General features: G+C 37.9%; 1 protein-coding gene across 2 annotated transcripts in view; it reads left to right on the top strand.

Moving 5' to 3' along the window:
• Positions 1-9,417, top strand: part of caly (calcyon neuron-specific vesicular protein) — a 34,243-nt gene extending 24,826 nt beyond the window's left edge. For both annotated transcript variants that reach the window (XM_062032354.1, XM_062032356.1), the window contains exons 5-6: positions 1,162-1,275; positions 9,012-9,417. In XM_062032354.1, the coding sequence (XP_061888338.1) occupies positions 1,162-1,275; positions 9,012-9,248 (351 nt within the window). In that variant the 3' untranslated portion in view covers positions 9,249-9,417. The remainder of the gene's footprint in view (positions 1-1,161; positions 1,276-9,011) is intronic.
• Positions 9,418-18,000: the final 8,583 nt, after the last annotated feature.

Raw genomic sequence — 18,000 nt, 5'->3', positions numbered from 1 at the left:
GGGGGGCCATTTGCGGCCCGCAGCTAATTGTTTACCGGCCCGCCACACATTTTGGAAATGCTATTGCAAAAATTAAAAAAACATTTAAAAAAGTGGAATGAGGTGAAATCTAACGAGAAAAAGTTGCAATGTTGACACAAAGCTACCATGCAGGCTTTTTTTTTTCTTTTGTCTATCTTTATTTTTTATTTTTTGCCATTGCTCATAAAAAAGAAGAAATCAATGTTATAATGAATTATTGACCTATTCAAGGCTCCAATTATTTCAAATATTTGTCTTTAAAATGTTTTATGTGGGAAATATTGCATATATTGTGTGGTTGCCATACAAAAACATCAACATTTTATTTGACAAAAGAGCATAAAACAAACAAACTAATAGTTCAAACGTAAAATCGACAGATATATCTGAAGTTCAGCTCATAACTTAAGTGTTGAAAGTAATGAAAAAAAAAAAAAAAAGTATCACTTTCTGAGTGGGGCACCTTTTGGATCCCAAATATATTTAATGGGATTTTATTTATCTTTTCACTGTGATTACTCAAAAATAATAATGAATTAAAATCAATGGTGTCTTGCATTATTGATATTTTTAAGGCTCTAATTCATCAAACATTGCTTTCTGAATGTTTCGGGCAGTGGGGGAAATACTGCATATTTCAGTTTTACTATAAAAAACTACGTTGTCTTTGACAGAAAAGGCATAAAACCTTTTTGTTTTTTTAAACTTTATATCAACCTGAAGTTGATATACTGTACAGATTTACTGTAAGCGTTATATAAATAAAAAAATAATAATTTGACTTGTTTTTAACATTTTAATGACTTAGACCCTTTATGGTCCCCGGGAGCCCTAAAGGTAAAAAACAAACAAAATCCATATATTTTGTTATGGTTTGAAAATGAAAAATATCAAAATGGCCCCCGCATGCTTTAATTTTTCCGTGTGCGGCCCTCAGTGGAAAAAGTTTGGACACCCTTGCCGTAAACCGAGGTTCCACTGTATCAGTAATATTTCCAACAACACTTACAGGCTTTTGCCACTTTCTTGTCATTTCCTGACAGATGCCCATTCACTAAATGAGAAAGAAGTAACTATTAAATGTGCTTGACTTTAGGTTTCTACTGTGCATCCTTTAAGTATTTTGTGTGTGTTCCTCAGATTACAGGACTGATTCTCATCATGTTGGCCTTCCTGACCAGCTTGCTCCTCCTCTTGATGTACAAAGCAATGTGGTACAACCGCCTAACCTGCCCAGAGGGATTCATCCTTCAGGTACACACAGGAGTAGTTTAATAAGTCACCAACTGCAGAGCAGACTTTATAGCAGCACGACAGACTCGCAGGGTTCCCACAGTGTCTCCAATGCGACTCATCTGGCATTTTGTTTCCCGACACACCCTCACATCAGTCACTTGAGTAGAATTTTCTCAACGCTGGCGCTGGAAAGTCATTATCCACTAACGACACCTCGGGGGCGTCGTGTACCAAGGCAGCCCCGCCACGCATGTTAGTTAAAGAACCTGTTTTGCAGGAGAAAATGAGAGGGAGGGGTGGGAGAGGTAGAGTGTAGTTTCTGGTCAGGCGGCAGCCGGGATGCCCGCCTGTGAATCGGAGGGGTCTTTAATTAGGGCTGAGCGTGACTAAACTGTGATTAAAGGCTTAACTGTGAGGGGGCAGCAAGGAAGGAGGGAAGGGGAACCTTTGAAGATTTTGCCGGATACAGTTGCTTTTAGCATTTTTCTGCATCTAATGCGTCGCTGGAGACATGAAAAGAAGGCAGAGGACGGGGGATAGTTGTCAGCACTGTGCTTTTCAGATAGTGGGATAGCAACTTATAAGAGGTCTGATAAAAGATGCTCCAAAAGGACACAAACCGTAGCTTTCTTCCCTACATGTAAATAGCAAATATGAAGTCAAATTCATTGTTTTATGTTTTTGAAAGGAACACCATCACTACATGCATTTTCTAATCATAGTAATGACACACAATATAATTACAGTTATGCAGCAGCCCATAGGATTTTTATAAAACAAGACAATTGTGACCAATATTTTAATTATGTTACCTTACGTACTGTAGTTTGCAACACTTTTTATGTACAACACTGTATAACAACAATATAAGGACCCATTAAAGTCCATTGTTTCCTAAAGGCTAACTGCACTTTTTTGTAATGTCGCCTATTGTTCACAATCATTATGAGACACAAGAAAGCCGATGTATTTGTGTATGCATTCTAAGCCGTGAATAAAAGTCTGTTTACAATGGAGTTGAATGAAAGGTCCTCTATTCCGCCCATAAAGCCCTCTAAATAACCATCCAAATATCACCAACAATACTCCATTTACATTTCTTGACCTGAATTTTAACCAATGAGTGATATTGTTATTGTAAGCGCTAACGCAGGCACACTATTTATAGCTCCGTGATCCCTTGTGTTTCGCAAAGGTTTTTCTAAATCATAAATAATGCCTCTCTCTTTCATAGTAGAAGAATGAGGACATATTCTGACAAGTTGGTCAACTTTGACATCCAATTTAGACCAGAAAATGGCAAGAAATAAATGAGAAGACGATTGGTTCCACACCCTTTTATTCTTTGTGAGGATGGTAAGTCATTCTTCATCTAAACATGAATATATCAACATCCCATCTTACTGGGATGCCAATCAGTTGGCATCCCAGTAAGAGCAGACATTGTACAGTAAGTGATATTTTATTATGTTTGCTCATGAAGTCTGCAGTGAGTAGTAATCAGTGATTTGGTTGAAGGAAAAAGCGAACGTTGTAATGCGTTTGTGTAATGAATGCACCACCATATGGTTAAAATGAGCAAAATATGTAAACATTACATGTTATTATACATGTGCCTGTTACTCCATTACATATATATTTGCAGTGTACCCATAAAACCTTAAAAGAAGTGTTTGGATGTTTTTTAAGAGCTTTACAGGCAGAGTAGAGCGACTCTCATAGACTCCATTGTAAGCAGACTTTTGCTCACATTTATTTACTAGTTAGAATGCATTCAAAAAAGAAAAACATGTGTTCTCACATAAGCATTATGAATGATAGGCAAAACCCCCCCCCCAAAAAGTGCAGTTTCCCTTTAAGGACCAATACTATGTCTTACTTTATTTCTGCCCTGTGAATTTCAATAATGCCCTTCTCTAACCTTGTTACATCCCTATAACAATTTTAACGTTGTAATTGTAGGTCTGCAAAAACATCCAAAATAGCACTAAATGTGACTGAATTGTTATAAAAAGTTTAAATATGTTGGTCCATGTGTTAGTTAACAGACTACTTCCTGGCTCCAAATATAAACATAGAAGTTGCCTTTTTGGTTCATTGCCAAAGTAAAAATAAATTTTAACAAGTTTATCCATCTTCAAAAGTGCAATGTTGCTGCCATTTAGTAGTTCTTACATGATATTAATTCATCTTAGCCCAGGTGCTTAACAACAGTTAGAATAGAACATTCAAAGTTGTAATTATGGGTGTCCTCTGATACAAATGTTTTACTTCCGATACGATACCAACATTGGAGCCCTAAGTATTGCTCCATACCGATATTATTACTATATTATATCAGCACAAATCATAGTATATGCTTTTATTATTTTGTAGTGTGGAATATTAAAAAAGGCCCGATCCAGTGAAATTACTCAAGCATTTGTAGGTATAAAAATTATGCTGTCTTTAAGTTGAAGAGGAGTGGTCATTTGTTTTTGGCGACACTTGGAGGTCACAAAAGTTATCAAGTTTAAGCTCACGACGCAGTAAGTTGAATGATTGTTACTGCATACTTCCTAATACACTTCTGCCTTGGAGACTTTGTACATGTAAGTAATATGCAACTATAATTATTTGATACTTCTTTATATATCAATCAATTAATGACACTTATTGTGTATGTCTAGTTTTTGTGCTATTGTGTCCTTAGCTGCTAGCTCCTAGTATCCTATAGTCCAGTGTTTTTCAACCTCTTTTGAGCCAAGGCACATTTTTTGCATTGAAAAAGACTCAGTTGACAGTAAAAAGTTGTCGCAATTGTTGGATATGACTTTAAACCATAACCAAGCATGCATCACTATAGCTCTTGTCTCAATGTAGGTGTACTGTCACCACCTGTCAATCACGCCGTGACTTATTTGGAGTTTATTGCTGTTTTAGTTCTTGTCTTGCGCTCCTATTTTGGTGGCTTTTTATCTTTTTTTGGTATTTTCCTGTAGCAGTTTCATGTTTTCCTTTGCGCGATATTTCCCGCATCTACTTTGTTTTAGCAATCAAGAAGATTTTAGTTGTTTTTATCCTTCTTTGTGGGGACATTGTTGATTGTCATGTCATGTACATTGTACATTGTGGACGTCGTCTTTGCTCCCCAGTAAGTCTTTGCTGTCGTCCAGCATTCTGTTTTTGTTTAATTTGCAGCCAGTTCCGTTTTAGTTTTGTTCTGCATAGCCTTCCCTAATCTTCAATTACATTTCTTAGGGGCACTCACCTTTTGTTTATTTTTGGTTTAAGCATTAGATGCCTTTTTACCTGCATGCTGCCTCCTGCTGTTTCCGACATCTACAAAGCAATTAGATACCGGCTGCCACCTACTGATATGGAAGAGTATTACACGGTTACTCTGCCGAGCTCTAGACAGCACCGACACTCAACAACAACACATCATTTGCAGACTATAATTACTGGTTTGCAAAAAATATTTTTAACCCAAATAGGTGAAATTAGATAATCTCCCACGCACACCAGACTGTATCTCACGGCACACTAGTCATTTTTGTCAATGACTTCACTAAAATACAGGAAAATACAAAATAGAAGGAAAACATTGTGTGCTTTTTAGATGAAATGTACATGTTTGTACAGGTAAAAGGCGCTGCAGGATTGCTTATATCTGGGGTTTCAAATGCAAGCCCAGATCATCTAATGCTTGTTTTTATGCTGATATCGGTTCAATATCAATATCAGATCTGGACACCACCAGTTTGTACAGTACAGGAAATTGGTCTGATTTGTTGGTGTAATGAAAAACAGAAACTATCTGTTCCAGGGTTAAATTGTCACCATCATAAAACCTGTATCAACTGTACGGCAATATTTTAACTTAGATTTTAATATTTGTCTCTTGTCAGTTTCTCTGTGTTCCAACATATCATGTTGAGACTGAGCTTTGTTTTAGTAAAAAAAAGTTTCTTGATGGGTACCGTAAATTTCAGGCTATAAGCCACTACTTTTTACCTAGGCTTCGAACCCTGCGGCCTATAAAACAGTGTGGCTAATTTATGGATTTTTCTTCGCTGATGAAAAGTTAAAAAAACAACAACAAAAAAACAAGCAAACGCATTGAATAGGTGTGTTATTGTTTGTGCTATAGCGCCATCTTTTGCAAGTAGTCGCTCATTGCAGGTGCTACATTGCCCTTCTGTTTAGACAGGGATCTGAACCGGAATTAGGCCTGGGCAGACAACAAATTCTGCTCAATGATATGATGACCTACAAATTATTGCCGATAAACAATGTTTTTGCCGTTATTTTTTGGAGACCAAATTAACCACTGATGTAATGACAATACATAATAATAATGAAAGTGTACAATTTCAAATGCTATTTATTTGTATTTCTCATATATTTTAACATTGTAATTGAAATGTAAAATTTGAAATACCAAGTAAAAAAAACAAATATACTGTCTGTAAGCTAAATGTTGCACAATCAAAATATTTTTAATTTTTTTCAAATTAAAATATACACAACCACCAAATAAACCAAATGGCTAAATAAAGTAATGTTAACCAAAATTATCACAGGTATTTTTATTATCGTGGTATTGTTAAATGTGCTCAAAAAGTAATTTAATACTCACTTAAATTGTATTAAGTTGTATAGGTTGATTGGCAACACTGAATGGTCCCTAGTGTGTGAATGTGAGTGTGAATGTTGTCTGTCTATCTGTGTTGGCCCTGAGATGAGGTGGCGACTTGTCCAGGGTGTACCCCGCCTTCCGCCCGAGTGCAGCTGGGATAGGCTCCAGCACCCCCGCGACCCCGAACGGGACAAGCGGTAGAAAAATGGATGGATGGATGGATGAAAGTTGTATTTTTTTTCTAACTAAAATAAATAGACACAACATACTTTCTTGACAGAGGAAACCTCAAATATTGTTCTGGCTTCATAAAAGCCATAGCAGTTTTCTTTGTGTGTTTAAATATGTTTATCTTCTTCCATTCTTAATTCTAAAGCGGAATTAGTTGTTTCACTTCCGGTTTGTGTGACATCACGTGAGTACTGGTGAAGGGACGTCCGTATGTTTCAACTCGAAACTGTCGAGGTTTATCGATAACTTTGTGCAAAAAAAACCAGCACATCCTTTGTTTGATGAGAATACTGTAGTTCAGTTGTTTAAACAGTAATGTGTTGTTGTAAGTTTAGATTGGGGAATGACCTTTCAAAGTGCAGTTAAGAATGACGGTTCTTTGATCATTTTAAATGTTTTACGGTAACACTAACCATCGGGAGTTTTAAAGCCGTTATCATTATTACCGTTTATTTATAGTACAAAGGCCCGCGCCGCATGAACCGATGTGCCAACACGCACATTAAAAACCCGAACTTCGATATGAACGTAAGAACCGCTGCCCCGCCTCGCCTCACAGAGTCCAAAACACTTGCTGAAGGACAAGATGATTCACTCCATTCTTTTCATTGTGCTGGTACACAAATCCGCACAGCTGCTAAAGCCGATGAAAAGAGTGAATGCTCTTGAAGCATGCATATTGCGGTTTATCGACGCTGGACTACTTAGCGACTTAATTTTCATTTATCGTTGGTTAATTGACTTATCGAATATCAGTCCAGGCCTATTGGAAGAGCCGTTCGATTTTCTAGCTGTCCATAGCGTTCCTACTCATAGGTATTCTTCATTTATCACTCCAAACAATGTTTGGAAGTTTTACAGTATAACTAAAACAAGTTTTACTTACTAAACCTAATATTAAAGGCCTACTGAAACCCACTACTACCGACCACGCAGTCTGATATATCAATGATGAAATCTTAACATTGCAACACATGCCGATACGGCCGGGTTAACTTATAAAGTGCAATTTTAAATTTCCCGCCACACTTCCGGTTGAAAACGTCTAGATATGATGACGTATGCGTGTGACGTCAACGGTTGATACGGAAGTATTCGGACCCATTGAATCCAATACAAAAAAGCTCTGTTTTCATCCCAAAATTCCACAGTATTCTGGACATCTGTGTTGGTGAATCATTTGCAATTTGTTTAATGAACAATGGAGACTGCAAAGAAGAAAGCTGTAGGTGCGATCGGTGTATTAGCGGCGGACTACAGCAACACAACCAGGAGCACTTTGAGGATAGCAGACGCGCTAGCCGAACGACCTCACCTTGACTTCCTCCGTCTCCGGGCCGCCAACCGCATCGGTGATCGGGTGAAGTCCTTCGTCCTACTGTCGATCGCTGGAACGCAGGTGAGCACGGGTCGTGGTGAGCAGATGAGAGCTGGCGTAGGTGCAGAGCTAATGTTTTTAGCATAGCTCTGTCGAGGTTCCGTAGCTAAGTTAGCTTCAATGGCGTCGTTAGCAACAGCATTGCTAAGCTTCGCCAAGCTGGAAAGCATTAACTGTGTAGTTACATGTTCAGAGTTTGGTAGTATTGTTGATCTTCTGTCTATCCTTCCAGTCAGTGACTTATTTGCTTTGTTTCTATATGCAGTAAAGCCCGATGCTATCACGTTAGCTCAGTAGCTAAAAAGCTTCACCGATGTATTGTCGTGGAGATAAAAGTCACTGTGAATGTCCATTTCGCGTTCTCGACTCTCATTTTCAAGAGGATATAGTATCCGAGGTGGTTTAAAATACAAATCCGTGATCAACAATAGAAAAAGGAGAGAGTGTGGAATCCAATGAACCCTTGTACATAAGTTACGGTCACAGTGAAAAAAGATACGTTCTGCACTGCACGCTAGTCCTTCACTTTCACGTTCCTCATCCACGAATCGTTCATCCTCGCTCAAATTAATGGGGTAATCGTCGCTTTCTCGGTCCGAATCTCGCTCGCTGCTGGTGTAAACAATAGGAAAATATGAGCAGTCCTTCCTCCGGTGTCGTCACGCTACTTCCGGTAGGGGCAAGGCTTTTTTTTATCAGAGACCAAAAGTTGTGAACTTTATCGTCGTTGTTCTCTACTAAATCCTTTCAGCAAAAATCTGGCAATATCGCGAAATGATCAAGTATGACACATAGAATGGATCTGCTATCCCCGTTTAAATAAAAAAAAAATCATTTCAGTAGGCCTTTAACTTACAATATAATTATTTTTGTATTGTTTTAGTTTCGTAAATTCACCAAAATGTCACCGTGGACTTATTGAGTCTGTTTAGCTGACGATGACTTCTGTTTTGTTTGATCAGCTGTTTTACTGTCGTGTTATAGACACCGTTTGGAAACAATTAAAGTATGTAAATAAACATTTACAAGATGTTTCTGTGTAAATAAATAATTTTACAGTGTATCTGCAGGTTATAGTCCGGTGTGGCTAATATATCGAAAAAAAGTATTTCTCCTAAAATGTAGTGGGTGCGGCGTATAAACCGGTGGGCTCTATAGTCCTGAAAATACAGTAATCCTTTGGAGCTCAGCAAATTGAGCTTTTGAGCGTCACAGTTCATTATTTTATAAGTGTTTATATTTAAAAACAAAATACACAGCAAAGCTGGTCCTTTGATGCTTAGAGAGATGATGTTTTGTGCAATAGGCTGACATCTTACCTGATTTACTGCTTTTTTGCTCAATTTTAGAGGCACATTTTTCCTGAGGCACATTCAACAGTCCTTCTATCGATGGCAGTTAGACAAACAAACTTGAATTTTTTTGCATTCGGTTTCACAAACTTTTTTTTTCATACAAGAAAACAAAATTCATCATGTCTTGGGTGTGACTTTGCGCTTCACACGGTTCTTTCTCTGGGAACAGCAGAGGCACTGCACTCCGACCGCTCTGGAATTGTTCCCCGCCGAGCAGCCGAACCCACCTGATGTCCAAGGCGGCAACAACTCCGGGCTGTACACCGCCCTCACCCGCCTCAACCAGGTGAAAAGGGCGGGGCCTGAGCTGCCATGGTTACCCGTCATCCGAGCTCTGAAGGAGACGGACAGAACCAAAGAAGAGAGCCATCAGCAAGCCAAAAGTGAACGAGCAGGAGATGAGTGAGGAGATGACATTCGTTTGCTTGATTTCATGTATGTTAGTTAGTCATACAAACCCCGTTTCCATATGAGTTGGGAAATTGTGTTAGACGTAAATATAAACGGAATACAATGATTTGCAAATCATTTTCAACCCATATTCAGTTGAATATGCTACAAAGACAACATATTTGATGTTCAAACTCAAACATTTTTTTTTTGCAAATAATCATTAACTTTAGAATTTGATGCCAGCAACACGTGACAAAGAAGTTGGGAAAGGTAGCAATAAATACTGATAAAGTTAAAGGAATGCTCATCAAACACTTATTTGGAACATCCCACAGGTGAACAGGCAAATTGGGAACAGGTGGGTGCCATGATTGGGTATAAAAATAGATTCCATGAAATGCTCAGTCATTCACAAACAAGGATGGGGCGAGGGTCACCACTTTGTCAACAAATGCGTGAGCAAATTGTTGAACAGTTTAAGAAAAACCTTTCTCAACCAGCTATTGCAAGGAATTTAGGGATTTCACCATCTACGGTCCGTAATATCATCAAAGGGTTCAGAGAATCTGGAGAAATCACTGCACGTAAGCAGCTAAGCCCGTGACCTTCGATCCCTCAGGCTGTACTGCATCAACAAGCGACATCAGTGTGTAAAGGATATCACCACATGGGCTCAGGAACACTTCAGAAATCCACTGTCAGTAACTACAGTTGGTCGCTACATCTGTAAGTGCAAGTTAAAACTCTCCTATGAAAGGCGAAAACCGTTTACCAACAACACCCAGAAACACCGTCAGCTTCGCTGGGCCTGAGCTCATCTAAGATGGACTGACACAAAGTGGAAAGGTGTTCTGTGGTCTGACGAGTCCACATTTCAAATTGTTTTTGGAAACTGTGGACGTCGTGTCCTCCGGACCAAAGAGGAAAATAACCATCCGGATTGTTATAGGCGCAAAGTTGAAAAGCCAGCATCTGTGATGGTATGGGGGTGTATTAGTGCCCAAGACATGGGTAACTTACACATCTGTGATGGCGCCATTAATGCTGAAAGGTACATACAGGTTTTGGAGCAACATATGTTGCCATCCAAGCAACGTTACCATGGACGCCCCTGCTTATTTCAGCAAGACAATGCCAAGCCACGTGTTACATCAACGTAGCTTCATAGTAAAAGAGTGCGGGTACTAGACTGGCCTGCCTGTAGTCCAGACCTGTCTCCCATTGAAAATGTGTGGCGCATTATGAAGCCTAAAATACCACAACTGAGACCCCCGGACTGTTGAACAACTTAAGCTGTCCATCAAGCAAGAATGGGAAAGAATTCCACCTGAGAAGCTTAAAAAATGTGTCTCCTCAGTTCCCAAACGTTTACTGAGTGTTGTTAAAAGGAAAGGCCATGTAACACAGTGGTGAACATGCCCTTTCCCAACTACTTTGGCACGTGTTGCAGCCATGGAATTCTAAGTTAATTATTATTTGCAAAGAAAAAAAAAAGTTTATGAGTTTGAACATCAAATATCTTGTCTTTGTAGTGCATTCAACTGAATACGGGTTGAAAAGGATTTGCAAATCATTGTATTCCGTTTATATTTACATCTAACACAATTTCCCAACTCATATGGAAACGGGGTTTGTACTTCAGTGCAGCCCATGATCAATCATGTGTGTATGATAGCGGCTGTGGTCTAAAAGCAAGAATGATATTAAAGCGTTGGAAGATGTAACTTGCCGTTTTTTAGTGAGTCGTGACTAAACTGCGTTTACACCACACAGTATTGTGTGTGTGTGTGCGTGCACATTAGTGTAAAGCAGTGGTTCTCAAACCTCAGAAAACACTTGGCCCTCCAAGTACCACCATAATAACCAACATTAAAACACAGTAGTGTAGTAGGCCTAAGTATTCATCAAAAACAGAGGTTTTGTTTAACAAGCATATTCAATATTTTCGACCACTGTAACATTAAACACAGTTTGAACAGTAACACTGTATATAGGACAATAAAACACTGTACTTTCATATAGTGTTTTTTTGGCGTACCACAGTTGAGAATCACTGGAGTACAGTATGTGTGTGGGTACTCATTATTTGCTCTTACCGCTACCATTAAAGCTTGAAAATAAATCTTGCAACCTCTTGTTCAAAATATATATTGTGAGTGTGAAAACTGGCCCCGACAAGAATTGTCCAAGTTATTGTAAATGCACTGTAAAGTAACACTATTTGAACAAATATGAATGTATATTCCACTGTGGTGTTTTAGTTTTTATAGCATTAACATACCATTTGTATGTCAAAGTAAGCAAATCTAGCCTTGGCTGTTAATAAAATACCATTAACATCTTATTTATTTGAACTGGTGGTTATGTCTTTTGTGTAGGAAGAGTGTGAAATCACAGCACAGCTTGTCCTTTCATCATTTCCATCACTTCCATCTGCTCTGACGTCACCGTCTCAACACGAATAAAGGTGTGGACTTTTTCAAGTATGTTTTCTTCACTTAAGTTCCTCTCAAATGATTCTTCGATCTCCTTAAAGGTACACCTGTGTCGCTCTCTCTCCATACTGATATGTCTTCATCCTAATCCTTATTCAATGTTTTGAAAGTGCGTGAGGCTATTAACCTGTTAATGCCAAGGGTATCATTACAACATTAGCCTTTATTTAAGACCCTTATCTGATATTGGATGCATAATCTGTATGCTGTTGGCCCTGGGCATTAAAGTAAAAAAAATTGTCAGAAGAAAAATCATGTAATCATAGTATCGACTCGATACGCTCTTGTACTTGGTATCATTACTGAGGATGTCAGGTGTAGATCCACCCATGGCATTTGTTTATATCCAGGTGCCCTAGCTTTTGTTAGCGGTGACGCCGGTGAGCTATTGTATCCTCCTACGGTGTGCAGTGAAGCATGTTGAGCTATTCCTGGTCCTGCAGGGATGATACTTGGAAGAAATCTTGATGCTGTATTGGGGAATTTAAAGGGCCGACGATTTTGCACGTTTTGCCAAAAATTCCTACAATCCAACAAGGGGATGTCACGTAAATGCCACCAGCTCCATTTAGTTTATTTCTAGTACAAACACATCTGTTCGCCTCCCCAGAAGAAGCCCCCAATGCTCATTTTTTTGTCAATACTCAAAAATAGATCAACATTTCATTGAAAAATGTGTTTATCTGTACTATGATGGACTGTGGCCGTGGCTAAAGCTAATGCTTCTTAATTTGATTACATGCTAAAGCAGGGGTCACCAACGCGGTGCCCGCGGGCACCAGGTCGCCCGTAAGGATCAGATGAGTCGCCCGCTGGCCTGTTCATAAAAAAAATAAAAATAAATCAACATAGAAATAACACAAGATACACTTTCAATCAGTGCATCAACCCAAACAACCTCCCCCCCATGCACACTCATCCACACCCACTCACACAAAAGGGGTTATTTCTTTCTCCTACCAATATTCTGGTTCCCACAACATAGACAACACATCTGCAAGGGACAAAGTCCCTGAAGCACACATGATTGTATGTGCTGCTGGTCCACTAACATTTTCATTAATTACTATTTTTTATGTAATTATTTTTATATTGTTTTACTTTCTTTTTTATCCAAGAAAATGTTTTTTATTTATTTATCTTATTTTATTTTATTTTTTTAAAAAGGACCTTATCTTCACCAGACCAGGTTGTCAATGAAATTAGATTTGTTTAAAGGGTTTTTAAAACCAGGTCCAGTCCAGATAATGTCCAAGTCGGACTCAGCAACACACACCTTCATTCATGTACACAGAAAACAATTAGGGAACACAACAGATTGCATATAATTTATAAACAAAATTACATTTTCAAAATAAGCATTTATGTACAGTCCAGGTTATGTCCAGGTCACTCAAATTAGGGAACACAACAACAGATAGCATATAATCTATAAACATAATTATACTTTCAAAATAAGCCTTTGAGGACCTCCCATCTTTTTTTATGTTTTTTGGCAATAAATAAATAATTGCAAACCATGTAACTTTCTAAATTTAAAAAACACTGAATAAATGTTTTAAAGAAAGTAATACTAAGTGAGTATCTGTTTTTGGCCTTAAAAATAAACCTTTACAGAGTACTATAATTAAATTGACAAAATCATGATTGTCAATGAACTCTCCTATAATAACAGAAACCACATCAAGCTTCATAAACAAACCAATCCTTAAACACATTTTTTCAGCTTCCACCCAAAACGAAGACACAATATGACAATACCAAAACAAATGCAGGGTGGATTCAGACTCCTGACAACAAAATCGGCAATCATCTGACTCTGTCATATTCTATAATTTTAACATTTTCCCCGTGGGTAAGAAGTTATAAATAATTTTAATTTGAAAATAACGATTTTGCACATCGATAGTAGTTTTATAGATTAGTTTGAATATTGCATCCCACGGCAACGGGCAGTCAAAAAAGTCCTCCCATTTTCCATATGTGTTGTATGGGGCAGCCTTCAAAGATTTCTTTATTAAATACAAATTATATATTTTTCTATTTATTTTAGTTCCTTTTTGCCAACTAGAATTTCTTATTAGAGGTTTACAAACTAATAATTTATTAGTTCCATAATTAATTATTTGTTTCCATCTTTTCCCAATTACTCCACTTAGTTGATTAAATGAAAAGCTTGAACAAGCATCACCATACATAGTTCTAAATTCATCATATTTCATAATTTTACCATTCTCATTGATAATATCATTGACAAAAATGATTCCTCATTCAAACATATTTTTCCAAAAGAAAGGCTTTCCATCTATTACAATATTAGAGTTCATCCATATTATCTGCTGCAAAATATCGTCTCTTTTTTCTGGCACATAAAATTGAAAACACCACCATGAGTGGATTGTTTCCTTTATGTTTCCCAGCAGACTCTCTACATAAGAAAAATGGGAGGGGGTCACTTGTAAAAAAGGATACAATTTATTTTGATACAGTACATGTTTTTTGTCCAACAGGACATTTGTGTACCACTCAGTGTTTAAATACATCTTTGGAACAATTGATGCTTTTAAAGACAGACACATAGCTTCAAGGTTGAGAAGTTTCAGGCCCCTATATTCATACTCATTGTACAAAACCTTTCATTTAATCTTTTCTGGTTTGCCGTCCCAGACAAAATCGAAGAATCTTAAAAAAGTTTTGTGATGGAGCTAGTAATGACAAAAACAAATAAATAAATTGAGGAATAATTAACGAGTTGACAATAGATATTTTACCATACAAGGTTAAGGATTTCTCTTTCCATAATTGCATAATTTTTGTTTCTTAGTCGATTATCATAATTTACTGAGCCTAGATCTTCCAGATTCTCTGGGACAACAACACCAAGTATGTTAACTGGTCCATCTGTCCACAAAACAGGCACTTTGTATTCCATTCGAATGAACGTTCCCTTTAGATTTCCGATCCTTAACAGTTTACATTCATCATAATTAAGCTTAAGGCCAGATTGCTGTGAAAATATGTCCAAAAGATTAAGAAAGTTCCGCAAACAATGAGGAAAAATCGTATCTTTGTGAATCAGCCTTTTCTGACGTGAACTTCATCAAGAAAAAACACAGAACACGCCTCACTGACGCACATCTGCAAGACTCACTCAGAGTTGCAGTGTCAAGTTACACACCAGAGTACAACACACTAGTTAACAGCATGCAATGCCAGGCTTCCCACTAACTGAAAAAGAAACAGATAACATATTTGGTGTCCAGTTCAAAGTGTGACATGATTTAAAAATTTGAGAGTTGACTTTTGTATTTTACATGAGTTATTATTTGTACAAACATGGTGCAAAGTAATTCATGATTTGTTAAAAATGTTAGTGGCTAGCTAGTTAAAATGGGATATTGTGATTTCACAAGACTGTCTTAGAAGTGATCATTTGAAAATGTTCAATTTGAAAAATGTGCACTTAGAGAAAATATAAAAATAAAGTGTTGCATATTGATATTTATCTGTTTCTATATATATTTATTGTGAGAAATCATTAAGATGATCAGTGTTCCCACAAAGATAAATATCAATAATTATTAATAATAACATAGAGTTAAAGGTAAATTGAGCAAATTGGCTATTTCTGGCAATTTATTTAAGTGTGTATCAAACTGGTAGCCCTTCGCATTAATCAGTACCCAAGAAGTAGCTCTCGGTTTCAAAAAGGTTGGTGACCCCTGTGCTAAAGTATAATTTTAATGTTATAATTTTATTGCATGATTTTTGTATATCTTTAATTTAGGTAGCCAGGGACTGCAGATGGAAATTAGTTATTTAGCTATTATCTGGTGCAGAACATATTTGTCTTTGAGCTTAAAGGCCTACTGAAATGCGATTTTCTCATTTAAACGGGGATAGCAGATCCATTCTATGTGTCATACTTGATCATTTCGTGATATTGCCATATTTTTGCTGAAAGGATTTAGTAGAGAACATCGACGATAAAGTTCACAACTTTTGGTCGCTGTTAAAAAAGCCTTGCCTGTACCGGAAGTAGCGTGACGTCACAGGTTGTGGAGCTCCTCACATCTGCACATTGTTTACAATCATGGCCACAAGCAGCGAGAGCGATTCGGACCGAGAAAGCGACGATTTCCCCATTAATTTGAGCGAGGATGAAAGATTTGTGGATGAGGAAAGTGAGAGTGAAGGACTAGAGGGCAGTGGAAGCGATTCAGATAGGGAAGATGCTGTGAGAGGCGGGTGGGACCTGATATTCAGCTGGGAATGACTAAAACAGTAAATAAACACAAGACATATATATACTCTATTAGCCACAACACAACCTGGCTTTTTTTTAATATGCCACAAATTAATCCGCATAACAAACACCTCCCCCCTCCCGTCCATATAACCCACCAATACAAATCAAACACCCGCACAACACACTCAATCCCACAGCCCAAAGTACCGTTCACCTTCGTAAAGTTCATACAGCACATATATTTCCCCAAAGTTACGTACGTGACATGCACATAGCGGCACGCACGTACGGGCAAGCGATCAAATGTTTGGAAGCCGCAGCTGTGTACTCACGGTAGCGCGTATCCAACTCAAAGTCCTCCTGGTAAGAGTCTATGTTGTCCCAGTTCCACACAGGCCAATGGTAAAGCTTGACTGTCATCGTTCGGGAATGTAAACAATGAAACACCGGCTACGACGTAGCCGCTACGTGTTTGTGTTGCTGCAGCCGGCCGCTAATACACCGCTTCCCACCTACAGCTTTCTTCTTTGCTGTCTTCATTGTTCATTAAACAAATTGCAAAAGATTCACCAACACAGATGTCCAGAATACTGTGGAATTTTGCAATGAAAACAGACGACTTAATAGCTGGCCACAATGCTGTCCCAAAATGTCCGCTACAATCCGTGACGTCACGCGCAAACGTCATCATACCGAGACGTTTTCAGCAGGATATTTCACGGGAAATTTAAAATTGCACTTTACTAATCTAACCCGGCCGTATTGGCATGTGTTGCAGTGTTAAGATTTCATCATTGATATATAAACTATCAGACTGCGTGGTCGGTAGTAGTGGGTTTCAGTAGGCCTTTAATGTCTCTGTGCATTGCACCTTCAAATAAAGACAAGAAAAAAAAAAGCTAAACCAGGATCGTATCTAAACATTTGCAAATAACACATGACTTACTCATTGGCCTTGTGGTTAGAGTGTCCGCCCTGAGATCTGTAGGTTGTGAGTTCAAACCGAGTCATACTCGTGATTATAAAAATGGGACCCATTACCTCCCTGCTTGGCACTCCGCATCAAGGGTTGGAATTGGGGGTTAAATCACCAAAAATGATTCCCGGGCGTGGCACTGCTGCTGCCTACTGCTCCCCTCACCTGCCAGGGGGGTGAACAAGAGTGAGAATAATTTCGCCACACCTAGCGTGTGTGTGAAAATGATTGGTACTTTAACTTAACCCTCGCTCTGTTTGGTAACACTTGCGTCTCAACTTGGACATGTTCATGCTTTGATTGCACACATTGACACGCAAGTAATGATCATTATTAGGGGTGGAAATCATAAATCCACTGATGAGTCGTTCCAGATTATTGCAATGAGAATTCGATTCAACACGATGATAATAAAATATTATTGGTATGAAAATTATAATTAGACATTTTGAAAACAGGTAAGAGGTTACAAAAGCTCCCCCTAATAAGTAATAAACATATGAGGCTGTGTGTAACGTTCTGGTCGCGTTGGCAAAGGTCGTGTTTACTAAAATGCAAAGGACTAGCAGGAGGTGATGTGCAGGTAAGTATATTTAATCCTTAGAGAGATAAAAAAAAAAAAAGCACAAAAAGGAGCAAGTAAGCATTTAAAAAACACTTTAAGACCAATGTCTTGAAAAAATATATCACTCTAGAATCAACACAGTAGTTAATACTATGATCAATGTTAATTCAAATACTAAATGTGGGTTATAAATAATAATGGAAATACAATTGTTTGTATATAGTATATAAATTGGTACAAAGGTTTAACATGTCTACAAGGATATTTCACATGCCTTTACTGTGTATATAATTGAACTGTGTTTATGTTATGTATAATGTGTATTTATAATATGTTGTACAATGGACATTCAATAATTTTCGGAAGTTTATTTTGTACTTGACATTGTTTATAGGGTTAGGCGCAATAAGTGTTCAACTTCAGCCTAAACCCTTTCGGTCTGCAACATTTTCATTTTCAATTTAAGAATGTACAACTGTT

This window comes from Entelurus aequoreus, linkage group LG22 (assembly GCF_033978785.1).
Source record: "Entelurus aequoreus isolate RoL-2023_Sb linkage group LG22, RoL_Eaeq_v1.1, whole genome shotgun sequence".
Taxonomy (NCBI): domain Eukaryota; kingdom Metazoa; phylum Chordata; class Actinopteri; order Syngnathiformes; family Syngnathidae; genus Entelurus; species Entelurus aequoreus.
Note: the sequence above shows the minus strand (reverse complement) of the source record. Positions and strands in the feature narration are given on the sequence as shown.